Source organism: Myotis myotis, unplaced genomic scaffold (assembly GCF_014108235.1).
Source record: "Myotis myotis isolate mMyoMyo1 unplaced genomic scaffold, mMyoMyo1.p scaffold_m19_p_2, whole genome shotgun sequence".
NCBI lineage: Eukaryota > Metazoa > Chordata > Mammalia > Chiroptera > Vespertilionidae > Myotis > Myotis myotis.
Window position 1 is genome coordinate 30009547 of NW_023416324.1, and position 14046 is coordinate 30023592.

Consider the following 14046-nt stretch of genomic DNA (forward strand, 5'->3'; position numbering starts at 1 on the left):
GCTGACAGGGGAAGAAGCCTGGGATGCCCCTCCCCCAGTGAGGCAGCAAAGTGGAGCATGAGAAGCTCTGAAGTAGAGCCCTGCCTTGAGCTTTGGGTAAGTCATCTCACCTTGCACATCTTCATGTTCCCCATATGCAAAATGGAGATGGTGACATCCACCTGGTCTTTCCACAGGAGTGTTAAAAGGATCTGATGGAAGCAGGGATATGGGATCGTTTTGGAAACTAACTCATTCCCCAGGTAGGAGGGCATTCCTTTGCTGTGATCTTCTCCAAGGCCCTGTTTCCGTTAGACGTGCCTCATGTGGCACTGGCCTCAGATGTCACTGTTGTCCCCAGGCATCTTTACTCTTCCTTTGGAATACATTGAGTCTGTTGGCCAGGTCATGGTCCAGATTGCTTCTGATCTTGAAGAACCCAATAAGGCTATGAAAGGATTCCATTCAGTTGGCCCTAAAATTGTTTCTCTCATATTTAATGGATGTCAAGTCTATCCCCTCTTATTTCATGACCCAGGATGATTGGGCATCTGTTTGTTAGTCTGGCCTCTGTGGAGGTGCCTCACCTGCCTTAGTCATTCTCAGATTGAGACCCTCTCCCTTCTTTGAGGAGTAACCACCAGCTCTACCCATTGGGTGGAGGGAGAGAACCTTGATATAGTCTATCTGAAAAATTGAGACTAGGAAAGATCGAGACAGGGCCCTAACTCATCTCCTTCCTGCCTGTGTGGTCTTGGGCAAGTCCCTTCTCTTCTCTGAGCCTCAGTTCTCTAAACTGAAGATGATGATAATTCCTTCAGGAGCTGTTTTAAAGGGAAAATGAGTGGACAGTGGTGGGAGTTCTTTATAATGTTCATATGTCAGACCTCTCTTCACCACACTCACCACTACCGCCTGGTGCATGCCAGTCATCTCTTGTCTGGGCTGTCATAGGAGACTCATTTACACTGGTCTCCTTCACTTGTCCTTGCCCCTAACACCTGTTATCAACATAGACTATGAGAGGGATTCTTTTAGTTATAAATTGGTTCATGTCACTCCTGTGCTCAAACTCAACTCATGTCACTCAGAAAAGCCAGTGTCATACAAGGTCTTTTGTTACCTCACCACTGCTCCCCTGCCCAGCACACACATACACGCCTCTGAGATGTTACCTCCTGCTACTTCTCCTCATTCACTCTGCTCTGGCCCATTGCCTCCCTGCTCAACCCTAAATATACTCATCACTCTCTGCCTCAAGTTCTTTGCTCAAATGTCTTCATCTCCGTAGAGTATACATTCTAACAGGAATAGGCTGACAAACACATAATATCCTATATAATAAAACCCTAATATGCAAATAGACCAAATGGTGAAATGACTGGTCTCTATGACATGGAGGAGCTGCCCCCTGGTGGCAGTGCGCTCCCACAGGGGGAGTGCTGCTCAGCCAGAAGCCGGGCTCATGGCTGGTGAGTGTAGCCGCAGTGGCGGGAGCCTCTCCTGCCTCTGCTGCAGGCAGGCGGTAAGGGGCAAGGGGTCCTGGACTGCAAGAGCCCCGGACTGCGAGAGGAATGTCTTACTGCCGGCTTAGGCAGACATCCCCTGAGGTCTCGGACTGCGAGAGGGTGCAGGCCAGGCTGAGGGACCCCCCACCCAGTGCACGAATGCTTGCACTGGGCCTCTAGTATAATAGTATTACATATGTGAATATGTATGTGTTTATAATATATATGTATGCATGAATAATACTGTGTGTGTGAGTGATTTCTAGCTTCCCTGGGTAGAGGAATTGGACACTCAGTTGTATATCTCCGTTCTGCTCTCCATAATCTCTGAGTTTGTTTCTGTCTTAGCATCACAGTAGACTTTCAGGGTAGGGAGAAGTGGCTGGCTATAGAGAGTTCTATCCAACTTCCTGTCTACTGCCACCTCTAAAAAGCCATCGGAATTTCTGTGGCTCTAATCCAGCACACTTCTCCCCTGGTCTGCTCAGTGCCCAGCCCCAAGCTTCATCACAGAGGCACGACTGATTAAACCATTGGCTATTAGTGATTGAACTCGATCTCCAGCCTCTCCCTTCCCCAGGAGTTTGGAGGTGGGGCTGAAAGGTCCAAATCTCTAGTCACCTGGTTGGTTCTTCTGGCAAGCAACTCCCATCTTTAGGGTCTTTCCAAAAGTCATCTCATTGACATACTCATAATGAAAGGGGCTCATCATAAATAATCTTTATTTATCTCACCACTTGGGAAATTCAAAGAATTTTAAAAGTTCTGTGCCATAAATGGGTATTAAGACCAAATATGTATGTTTCATATTATAAATCACAATACCATAAGGACATAGCAGGGGAGAAAATAGAAGACATTGATGCATAAAATTATTTTAGGTAGTCATATGTGCTGGAAAGAAAAAACAAAAACTCCAGAGTTAATGGGGTTGAGAGTGACAATGGGGAATGGAGTGCTTTTACTAGGAGATCAGGGAAAGCCACTCTGAGGAATTGGTATTTGAGATGAGACCTGAATGTTGAAGAGGAATTGGGTATGCAAAGATCTGGAAAAAGAGCATTTCAGACAAAGGAAATTACAGGTCAAAGAATAAGAGCATAGCCTGTTCAAGTAGCAGCAAGAAAACTGGCTTGTCTGGATTATTGTGAGGGAAAGATGGGGCTGGGCCTGAGACGTGAGGTCAGAAGGAGGAAGGGCCAGGTGATGGAGCAACTGCAAGGCCAAGGAGTTGAGATGTCCTGTCAGGTGTGAGGGGAGGCCACTGCATGGGGTTTCTAGGGACTGACATCATCCAATTTCTTTTTAAAGGCTGCTTTGACTGCTTTCCCGATAATAGATTATTAGGCGATGTGATGGGAGAAGTGTGTAGCGGTTAAGCTGTAACCAGGGATACACAAAATGCTTTGTGAGGCCAGTTATTTCCATATTACACCAGAAAAGTTTCACAGAGGAGCTGGTCCTTGAAGCCATCCCTTGCTAAGTTGGGGTTTGCCAAAGAAAAGAAATTGAAGGGAGACGAGGGACACATTCCAGGAAGAGGGATGCCATGTACCAGAGATCTGTGGCAGGTGATGACCAGAATAGAGATCCCAACTCCCACAGGGAAGTGGCGATTGAGCCACAATTGAGATACAAGCTCCAAGCGGGGCACTAAAGTAACGCTGAGGCTTCTGGAAGCCAAAGCAAAACTGTCTGCCTCTGTGCATTAGCTATAGGGAGGTCAGCTCTTCCCCAGGGCTTTATCCTCCACTTTTTTCTCTCTAGACCCAGGAATTGGGCTCTGTTCTTGCCCAGTTCCCAGGTCCCTCAGTAATGGTTGCCAGAACCACGGCAAAAGCAGTTTCACCCCCCAGCCCCACCGAACCTAAGTAAGCCCATCACCTCATTTACCCGACTCTAGCCCAGGAGGAGTCACAGCCTCTGTGTAACATTCTATTTTCAAAATCAGATCTACCCTTAAAGAACAAAGATTTAACTCACAAAGACCCTTTATGGAAACCCGCCCTCCCTCTGCTGCCTCTGGTCCCTCTGCTGTTAGTTCGCCCATAGAGTGAAAACAGGACACGCCAAGGAGTGTGGTGGGAGTTCAAACCAGTTCCCACCCATGATGCCAGCTGTCCCTCTGTCCTGCAGGGTCGGACCGATACCTGGAAAGCCGGGATGCCTCTCGAGTGAGTGGCCGGGACCCCTCCTTATGGACAGTCGAGGATGTGATGCAGTTTGTTCGGGAAGCTGATCCTCAGCTTGGACCCCACGCTGACCTTTTTCGTAAACACGTAGGTGCCCCTGCTGATCTCTCGGGTTCACTGGGAGTATTGCTTCTGTAGCCGCAGACTCTGTAGGGCATGGGCTCTACATTTGTTCCAGGTCCCTTGAAACAGCTCAGGAGACCACACAAACTTGGGGTCAGGATCTTGGGTCTCAACCAACCCTCACTGGGCACTGAGTTCAGCCCACCGCGCTGGTGTGGGGTCTGATGCAGCCACATTCCTGCTGGGTGTGCGCCCTGTGGGCTCCGCAGCAGGGACAGGCCCTCCTCTTCCTAGGAACGCTGCTCTCTCATCTGCCAGCCTTGGCCTGAGAGTCAGGGGCCTTGGCCCAAGTTAAAGGGTCCCTTGCCAAGTGGTCCCCAGCTCTCCACCCTCATCAGGCCCTCGTCTTCTCCTAGGCCAGTGATGGCGAACCTTTTGAGCTCAGCGTGTCAGCATTTTGAAAAACCCTAACTTAACTCTGCTGCCATGTCACATATAGAAATGTTTTGATATTTGCAGCCATAGCAAAACAAAGACTTATATTTTTGATATTTATTTTATATATTTAAATGCCATTTAACAAAGAAAAATCAACCAAAAAAATGAGGTGACACGCGTGTCATAGGTTCGCCATCACTGTCCTAGCCTCTCACACATCTCTTCAAGTGACCAGTTGGCCCTGTGGCCAGGGACTACTCCTAATCTCCGCATTGACCATTCTTCTGATTTGGGTCACAAGGCCATTTCCCCTGCTGCTTGGTGCAGTTCTCCCCTCTGAGCACTCAGAACAGAACTGCTTTCTTCATTGGTCATTTAAATTTCCCATGCCAGGTGGGTTTGGAGGGCGCTCTTAGCTCAGGCCTGCTGTGTGTCTAGCTCACACAGATGGTCCCTGCCTCTTAGGAAGGAAGAGGACTCAATAACAAGGTCATATACACTGACCAGGAGGCTTCCTAGAGGAAATGGAACTGAGCTGGACTCAGAGATCTGGGAGGGTTCAACAGAGAAAGGAAACTGGTACAAACATGTGAAGAGCTTAGCAGGTGGGCTCAGCAATAGCTGTTTGTGGGGAAGGGAGGGTAGGAGACAAAAGGTGGGAGACAAGGGAGGCTTTAGTGTCACAGCAGGTCCACTGGACTCCATGTGGCTGTACTTCCCTGGGGTGGTCAGACCAACCAGGCCTCTGATAGCGCCTCTCCCATGCCCTACAGGAGATAGACGGCAAGGCCCTGCTCCTGCTGCGCAGTGACGTCATGATGAAGTACATGGGGCTGAAGCTGGGGCCCGCGCTCAAGCTCTCCTACCACATTGACCGGCTGAAGCAGGGCAAGTTCTGAGCAGGAAGACACGGCCTGACAACTGAGGGGTGGAGCAGACGGGGCAGCATTCTCCAACCAGCAGCCAGCTCCCGGTGGTTGGTGGCATTCAGCACACCTCAGGACTGCAGGAGGCTATGCAGAGCCCCCACTGCTTCCCTCCATGTCCTTCCATGAAGGGCTGAGGAGGGGGAGTGTGGGGCCCAGGGCTGGCACTGTTCTGAGGCCCCCTCTATTTATTTCCCAAGTCTGGCCGGCCTCAGAAGTTTAGACTGAACACCTGCCATGTGATGACAAAGGGGAGGACCCCTGAGGCCTCAGAAGATGGGGCCCTGAACTGACACTCGTGCCCAGTCCCCTTACCACTTGCTGGGTCTGATGTGGTACCCACTGCCACAGCTCCTGCTTTCTCCTACGAGATACCCAGATTCCAAACTCATGGTGCAAACCTCTACCTTTTTTTAAAAAAAAAAAAGTTCATTTTGTATTGTTATTTATTGTTTCTGGCACTTGGGCAAGCCCTTCAGTTCCTACTCCTCACTCCAAACATGGGGTTTCAGGAGGAGAAAGACTGCCCTGCCCTGGTCCTAGAGAGGTGTGGCCCCTTCACAGAGGACATAATCTCAGGGCACTTTCTCTTTGGGACAGACAGACCCATAAAGCCTTGACCACATCGCTCAGTGTTGGGTGGAGAGGGTCCTGTCACCTTCCTCTCTCTTCCTTATTGGGCCCATCGCCCAGCCTCATCCATGGGAATGGGAGTCCCTGCCCACACTGACCCAGCACAGCTCCTTGCTCTGGCCAGAACTGCTGCCGCAGAAGGTCGGGCCAATGATTTTAGGCCAAGAAGTCCCTAGGGTGGTGAGAGGTAAGGGTCTCTAGGCTGGAGTCTGGCTGCACCCACTCCGCTGTCTACATGCTTCCTTCGCAAGCAGGTCAGCACAGCTGTCCTGCTACCCTCTGGACTATTTTATGTTGACTTGTTTATAAATAAAAAGCAATATAGATGCCAGTGTCTTTTCAATCAACAGCCAAATCACTGTTTTCCAGTAGGCAGGTCAGTCCTCCCTCATCGTCTTAGTTTCCTCACATATAAAATGAGGAGCTTGGACAGGATGATCCCTGAGTTCTTCTAATTCCAGCAAATTCCTAACAAACAGATTAGCCAGGTGTCCCCTGGGGTCCCAGCACTGCATGCCAGCAAGACAGCAGTGCGCACAGCAGCTCCTCAAGCCCGAGCTGGAAGAACACTTAAGGTTAGCAGCTCCCAGGAGCCTCAGTGGCTGGGCTCATCCACATCCTCGGGCAAGGAGAGGTGCAGACTAATCGGGCCGGAGCAGGTGCTCAAGGCCAGGGCCACACCTCCCTGTTTCTCACGGGATGGCAGAGAAGGTGTAGGGGCAGCAGCACAGTTCCGTATAACCCGAGTGTCACTGTGTGCCCCACACACTGCTCTACATGAGTTAGAATGAGCTCATTTAACCTTCACAACAAACCCATTTTGTAGGTGAGGAAAGAGAAGCTCAGATCACAGCCAGGAAGTGTTAACGTAGGCATTTGAAGCCAGGTAACCTGACTTCAGGGCCACACTGAGGTTCCAGCTAGTCCAGCCATTCGCTCTGGGTCAGCATTGCCTGGGGGGTGGTCGGGGAGGGGTCGGGGAGAGTGGGTAAGGAGACTTCTGAGGGGAAGGGCGTACTTGCCAGCTCTCGCCAGTGACTGGTTCTGACATCCTGATGAACTTAGAATGCCCTTCCACTCGGCCACTGTAGGCTCCTAACCATGGTCTCCTCAAAGCGGCAGAGGGTCAGGGCTACCAAGCCAGAGTAGGCACAGTTTTCCACAGACGCCTGGACATTGGGGTCTGGTAGGCTGTGCTGCTCATTGGGGTTCTCCCCATAAGTAACTTGGCCTATTGTTCAGGGCTCTCCTGTACCTCCGGCATAGAAAAGGGCCTGGTGTCAGGGAGCCCTGGACCCAACTGTGCGAGCTCTGACCCACCCTGGAGGTAGCTGAGCCCAATTGGAGCCTGGGATTGATGACTGAAGGGGGGATGGAGGGCACCATGGGACCTGCATGGCACTAGGGCCTAGAGCAGTGGTTCTCAACCTTCTGGTCCTTTAAATACAGTTCCTCATGTTGTGACCCAACCATAGAATTATTTTTGTTGCTACTTCATAACTGTAATATTGCTACTGTTATGAATCGTAATGTAAATATCTGATATGCAGGATGGTCTTAGGCGACCCCTGTGAAAGGGTCCTTCGACCGCCAAAGGGGTCGCGACCCACAGGTTCAGAACCGCTGGCCTAGAGAGACATCACAGAGGAAGGAAGTACATCTTCAGCTCCTGGGTTCTGGGAGCTGCCTGAGGGAGGCTTGGGGCCAAGCTGGTGTATGGTTACAGAGAGTGGGGGTGGAGGTGGGGTTGGGGGATAGCATCCTCCTGAGGGACTTCCCACCCTTGCCTGCCCAGTGCCTGAGGCTGGCCAAGAAGGCATTATTGGCCCTCATGAGATCACAGAGGTAGTTGCACGGGCCCCGCCCACTTCCTGCAGCCTTGGTTCTTGCTGCCACCCCATGCCAAGCCCCCAAGTGCCCTAGGGAGCCGCTGGCCAGGGATCAGGGAGCTGTGGGAGCTCAGGCCACTACCTCCCAGGAAGAGCAAGGACATGAGGGTCATAGGCCTCCCTTGTCCTTCTATTCCTGTTGGTCCTGAATGCCCCCACCCCAGCCTTGGTGGCCCCCAGGCCCTGACAACTTCAAGGATCCAATCTGAAAAGATGCAGGCTGGTGGTACCTGCCACACTGACCAGAAGCTGGGTGTGGGCGGGTAAGTGGAGGGGCTGGTGTGTGCACAGCTCAGGATTGAGGTCCCTGGCCTGGCGGGAGGTGGGAGGGCGGGTAGGCCCCCAGCTCTGACCCTCATTCTGTCCCTCCCCACTTATGCTCTCTGAACCAAAAACGGAGGGCTCAGTCTAGACTAGTTCTTAAGAAGGGTCCATGAGCCTTCTCAAGTTATACATATACATATATGCAAAGCCCATTCTTCTGGGGAGAGGCCATAGCTTTCATCAGCATGCCCAAAGCATAAAACCTCTGCTCTAAAACCCTCTGACCCAGCCCTGACCATTTCAGAGCCATTCTGGGCTCACACCAGGTTCAGACTAGGCAAGCAGAAGCAGCAGTGGGGCCACAGTCAGGCCTCAGAGACCTGAGTCCTGGTTCCCTCCGTCCCTCTTTGGGCATATCCCCTGTCTTCCCCTCTGGACTGGAGGGGCAGGCTCTCATGCTCTGTTCTCTGGCCCAGGCCTGTCTGACTCTCCTCTTTCCTGTCCCAGGCCTGGGGTGGCTGGCAGGCCCCTTCCTGCTAGCCCACTGCCCTCACTCTCATTCTGGCCCTTCCCAGCCCCTGCCCATCTGTGAACCTCCCAGGAGCTTTGGCATCTCTTTGGTCCCCTGGAGGCCCTGGGCCAAGCTAAGAGCCCAAGGCCCTGGGAAGAGCAGCCAGCAGTAAGGAATCCCAGAAGCCCTTCTGAGGGAGACCCCTCCAGGGGCCCCCAGGAAGAGATCAGCACAAACTGGTGCAGGAGCCCCTCATGGAGCCCCCAGGCAAGCAGTCCCTGCAGGAGCTCCCCACAGAAGAGTCCCTGCCTGAGGACTCAGGCCTGGAGGGGGCTCCCAGCACGCATATGCTCTACGTGGGCCACCTGAACTCCCAGTTCTCAGTGCCGGTGCTCGCCTGCCTGCTCCGAGACACCCTGGAGCGGCTGGAGCTGCCAGTGGCGCGGGAGCACATCGAGGTGGTGAGGCGGCCGCGGAAGGCCTATGCCCTGGTGCAGGTGGCCACCCCTGAGGACACCCTGGCCTCCCTCCGCTGCCGCCTGCAAACAGCCTTGGAGGAGCACCAGATCATCAAGGAGCTGGTGGCCCGTGGGAAGGAGCTGGTGTTGGGAGACGGCCGTGAGCCCACACACCACAGAGAGGTAAGTGAGTCTTTCCTGGAGCCACCAGGCTACAAGCCCCAGAGCCTGACCCAGGGGTCTGGGTATGGATGGCCTGCACTGCCATCCTGCCGGGAGCCGGTCCATCCTTGCTGTTTCAAGGGACCTGGCATATATGGCATACTGTTCTTAATATGTTTGCTCACCTTCTTGGCACTATGTGTTTTAACCAAGGTCTCTGAGAAAGGTTGTTTCCCCAGGTAGGGATTTTCCCCTGAAGTTAGGGAGGGAATAAAACCTCTTAACTAGTGCCAGGTGGGTAATTAATCACTTTAACTACGAACAATCATGCTTAAGCTACATAATCTTTACTCCCTGGAATGGAGATAAGAAACGCCCTAACCTTTGTAATAGAGATTGATAGGATTGAATCAACTGGTATAAATACAGATGTAATAAGACAGCAAGAGTCAGAACTTAGAATACAGAACTTAGAACACAGAACTTAGAACACAGAACTTAGAACACAGAACTTAGAACACAGAACTTAGAAGAGAGAACCAAGAGAGACAGAACCTAGGCACAGAACCTACACAGAACGTTCTCTAGAGACAGAAGAACTTCGCTGGAGAGAACATGGCAAAAGATCCTGGACAGAAACTGGCCTCAGAACCTAGAGACAGAACCTAGCGAGAGAACATGGCAAAAGATCCTGGACTGAACCTGACTACAGAAATTGGCAAGAGAACCTGACTAGAACCTGGTGACTGAACCTGGCTGGAGACAGAACCTGGCTGGAGAACCTGGCTGGAGAACCTAGCAAGAGAACCTAGGAAGAGAACATGGACACAGAACCTGGCTGGAGATCCTAACCAGAACTTCGCTGGAGATCCAGACCAGAACTTGGCTGGAGATCCTGGCTGGAGATCCTGGCTAGGCTGCTGATCAACTGAACGCTGCCTCCGTGTCATTCCTTCTTCGCTGACTCCGTCTACGCCTTTGGGAACCCCTGGACCTGCTGGGGTTGGACCCCAGCACCATCCATAGGTGGAGGGGTATCTTTGAGAAACTGGGGACAAATCTGCAAACTTGGGGACTGCTACCCAAAAAACTGGCCTGCAGTGGGCGCTGCCAGCTCACTCCCAAAGGGACAGTGTGCTTCCAGCCAGAAGCATGTGTAGAAAGGCGGATGTGCGGGACTCCTCCCTGGGTCCTCTGCATCCCCGCCTCTGGAGCCGGGCCGGCCCAGCCTCAGGTCCCAAGGGGGTCCTCATTTCCTCCTTGGACCACCTCAGTTGACAAACACCAGCAGCCGCTCTATGCCAGGCTGTAAAGCAGGGAGCCCTCTATCTATGAACAGAGCCAGACACGGCTGAGGAAGCTGCATGGTGGCCTCCGTAACTGTGGGGGGACACAGGAGGGCTCTCATTGCTTTCTGGGGACAAATTAGCAGGGGAAGTGAAAGCCGGGCTGGGATTTAGGGAGTGGGGCTGGCATTCCAGGCAGAGGAACATGGCACATACAAAGGAACAGGATGGTGAGGGGAATGCCATAGGCAGAAGGCAGGCCAGGCGATGTCCCTGGAGCTCAGGCTGAAGCTGCAGAAAGAACAAAGGAAGAAAGAGGGCAGGGGCCAGGCCACCCAGGGCGGTGAGACCCAGTCAGTGGGACTGAAAGGTTGGCTTCTACAGGGAACATGAGGGAATACTCGCCTCACTGAGGCCACGCAGGTCACTCCATGAGACAGGTGATCCTGGTTTACCTTTCCTTTTGGGGTGAAAATGCCTCTGTGTTTAAAATGCTGCAGAACTAAACAGCTCTGTGACTTGCACTTCAAGATCAGAGCCTGATTGCGTGTTTGTATAACAGTTTCTCACATTTGTGATACACCTGTCTTTTCTGGGCACTGCAGGGCGGATAGGGACATGCCCCTCATCGCTATGCCCCAGCCCACACTGAGCTCCCGGGGCTGGAGGCCTCTTCCAGAGCCTAGCAGGCAGGGAGTGGCCATGGGCTCATTTCCAGAGCCCCGGACAGAGCAGAAAGCACGGAAGGGAACTACGGAGGGCCTGAGGAAAGTTGACGTTCAGGAGGAATGAGTGGTCTAGAAAGTGATCAGCTAGGGTTTCAGGAAGATCAGGAAGGGGGTGGGGTCTCAGTTCAGAGACCTGAAGCTGTCACATGGGATCTGAGGTATCTCCTGGTGACCCAGTCCTGGGCCTCAGAGGTCTGTCCCAGCCAAGTGGGAAGAGATTGGCCCACAGCTGTCCCAGCTTCCAGCAGGAGAGCTCTTCTTACCCACCATGCATCTCACAGTCCACCTGGGAAGAGAGCAGCCCAGCCGGCAAGAACCAGTGGCTGGTTCCAAACCTTGATCCAGCAGCCTTTCCCTCATGGGCTGCAGGACCTTGAGCAGAATTAGATCCCTCTGCCTGGGAGGAACACGGGACTTCCTCAGTGGGCTGGGCCCCAGGGTGGTGGAGGTGGGAGTTCTGGAAGCCTGTCCCTCTTGCTGCCCTGCTCAGGGATTCTTGCTCCACACCAGCAGGAGGAGAACAGAGGCCCGAGCCCTGGCCCCAGCCCCGGACCCAGCCCGGGCTCCAGCCGCCCACCTGCCAGGCACACCAACGCCCCGCCGGCCCAGACCCTGGGGTGGCCTAGTTCCATGCACCAGCCCAGCTGCACGCGCTCAGACAGCGCCATCGTGCACCAGGAGATCCAGGGCCAGGAGCGGCTTTTCCAGGGCGCCTTCCTGGGTAGTGAGACGCGCAACATGGAGTTCAAGAGGGGCGGCGGCGAGTACCTGAGCCTGGCCTTCAAGCACCACCTGCGGCGCTACATGTGCGCCTTCCTCAACAGCGAGGGCGGCAGCCTGTTGGTGGGCGTGGAGGACAGCGGGCTCGTGCGGGGCATCCGCTGCAGCCACCACGAGGAGGACCGCGTGCGTCTGCTGGTGGACTCTGTCCTGCAGGGCTTCAGGCCGCAGGTCTTCCCTGACGCCTACACGCTCACTTTCATCCCAGTGGTCACCACCTCCGCCAGCCGCATGCCCCTCAAGGTGAGCTGCGGGACAGGAAGGTCTCTGGGGCTGTTGTCATCTGTCATTTCATCACCATACACGTGATGGCCCACATCCACTCTGCTGAGCAGTGCTGGGCAGGAGGTGGCTCAAAGGGGAGTCGGGAAATGGTGATGAGAAAAGAGACTTGGACTAGCCCTGCGACAGCCCCACAGACTGTCCCCAGGAGCCGAAAGTCAGGACCAAGCAGGGCGGGATTTGGGCTGCACACTCTCCCATGCAGCATCCCAGAGCTGTTGTTGACCTTGGCCAGGTGATCCGCCTGAGCGTGCACGCCCCGAAGGCCCAGGCGGAGCCCCAGCTCTATGAGACAGACCAAGGGGAGGTGTTCCTGCGCCGTGAGGGGAGCATCCAGGGCCCGCTGGCCGTCCACGCCATCCAGGAGTGGTGCAGACAGGTAAGTGGAGAGGCTGGTCAGGTGGGATGGGGGCCAAGCTGAGCAGTCCTGGGCAAGCCCTCAGGTTTCCCTTGATGCTCCATTGCCCTGTGAGTGTGCCCGAGGGGCTGAATTGAAATATCCCTACCACCTGCCATATTCCACCTTTGAGTGGCTGGGGGATTCAGCAGAGTAGAATATTGAGAAGTTTTAAGACAACCCCGAGGGCTGTATACATTTTGGGGGAGGCCCTCAAGATAAGGGGCAGGGAGTGCTGGACATAGTCCCAAGCAAAAGCCTTTTCAAGAGGGAAACATCAGGTGGCAGAAAAGCAGAGGAAGGTGGAGAGAGAGGACATTGCGGGAGGAGGGGCTGCCACCTGAGCTGCCTCTGGTACTCGAGGAGGCTGCAGGGGACAGGTCATCCCAGGGCTTGGGATGCTCAGCTTCCCTCAAGACCCAGGTCTGACTCCATCAGGGGTGTCTGCGTGGCCTGGGGACCAGGCTTCCCCACCTAGCAGTGCCAATCCGGTGCCAGAGGCCTTGAGCAGGCCCCCCCGCTCCTGCCAGGCTCTCTGGGCCTTGCCCTCCTCCATCAGTTCAACCCTGGGAGGAGTGTGTGTGGACCTGAGATGATGTCAGCTTAGACAGCGGTTTCTACGATGTCTCCTCAGAAGTGGGCAGCAGAGCTGAGCAAGCTGGAGGAGAGGGTGAAGCTGCTGACGGCCGAGAAGGAGCAGCTCCAGCAGCAGCTGCAGCAGCACAGGCCCATCTCCTGCACCTGCTGCGTCCTGTGAGGGCCCTGTGGGCAGGCGAGCGCAGGGATGAAGCTGGCATTCACCCTGGGAGATACAGGGATTGCCTATTTGAGCCAAAGACCTCCCAATAAACCCATCTGGCTGCTCAGAGGGGGACGGGAGCACCAGGCTTCCTTGCTCCTTCAGCAGCATTGCATACACAGGCTGGTCCCACGTGGCTTCAATCCTGAGCAGACTCCGGGCTGTGTAGCTAATAAATTGCTCTTAGCATGAGCCCTGAGGAACCTCACCTTCAGAAAGAACCTGTAAAAACTTGGCCAGGCTATCCTGGGGCTGGGCTAGAAGGGGCTGTCCCTGTCCCTGTCCCTAAGATGCTCATCTTGCCCAGGCTGCGGTCTGTTGACTCCAGTTGGCTAGACAGGGTCAGAAAGGAACTTTTTACCTTGGGAAATCCCCTCTGCTGATGGCAAGGCACCTAGGTTACAGAGCAAGTAGGCAGCCCCCAGCCTTGGCATGCTGGAACTGTGGTTCTCATTGCGCTTCAGTAAATTACAGGGACCTGGAGCAAGAATGATTATTCCTAGAACATCTGGCCAGCCAGTTGGGTGTAGCTGAGTCATGAGTCACATGCCTAGTCACCCTCTGTCCAGGAGGCCACGCCAGCCCCGGCCTCCTCCCACACAGAGATGTGGGGAGGAGCCCAAATGGTCATGTTCCAGTCCAGCCCTGCTCTAATGGCCGGGTACCTTGCAGGGAGTGCTACCTCTCAGATAGTAGCAGTGCACTGGTCATCCTCAGGTACCATTTCTCCAGCACACAGGCACCTGCACAA

The 14046-nt window shown here is 54.0% G+C and overlaps 2 protein-coding genes across 17 annotated transcripts in view; both read left to right on the forward strand.

Moving 5' to 3' along the window:
* The window catches only part of SCMH1 (Scm polycomb group protein homolog 1), a 146333-nt gene extending 140267 nt beyond the window's left edge, over positions 1 to 6066 (forward strand). For 12 of the 16 annotated variants that reach the window (XM_036347224.1, XM_036347240.1, XM_036347226.1 and 9 more), the window contains 3 exons: positions 177 to 242; positions 3624 to 3766; positions 4954 to 6066. In XM_036347224.1, the coding sequence (XP_036203117.1) occupies positions 177 to 242; positions 3624 to 3766; positions 4954 to 5079 (335 nt within the window). In that variant the 3' untranslated portion in view covers positions 5080 to 6066. The remainder of the gene's footprint in view (positions 1 to 176; positions 243 to 3623; positions 3767 to 4953) is intronic. The other 4 variants (XM_036347231.1, XM_036347235.1, XM_036347241.1 and 1 more) reach the window with 2 other exon arrangements.
* A 1761-nt stretch (positions 6067 to 7827) lies between these two features.
* SLFNL1 (schlafen like 1) lies at positions 7828 to 13555 on the forward strand. The gene is made up of 4 exons (XM_036347245.1): positions 7828 to 9044; positions 11551 to 12060; positions 12335 to 12478; positions 13131 to 13555. The coding sequence occupies exons 1-4, from the start codon at positions 8658 to 8660 to the stop codon at positions 13251 to 13253; spliced, it is 1164 nt and encodes a 387-aa protein (XP_036203138.1). The 5' UTR covers positions 7828 to 8657; the 3' UTR covers positions 13254 to 13555.
* Positions 13556 to 14046: the final 491 nt, after the last annotated feature.

Excerpts from the sequence above, each read along its gene's own strand:
- SLFNL1 (XM_036347245.1), top strand. The coding sequence starts at position 8,658 with ATGGAGCCCCCAGGCAAGCAGTCCCTGCAGGAGCTCCCCACAGAAGAG. Across the intron at positions 12,061-12,334 it reads CCAGCCGCATGCCCCTCAAG|GTGATCCGCCTGAGCGTGCA; the intron begins GTGAGCTGCGGG and ends GACCTTGGCCAG. Across the intron at positions 12,479-13,130 it reads TCCAGGAGTGGTGCAGACAG|AAGTGGGCAGCAGAGCTGAG; the intron begins GTAAGTGGAGAG and ends ATGTCTCCTCAG.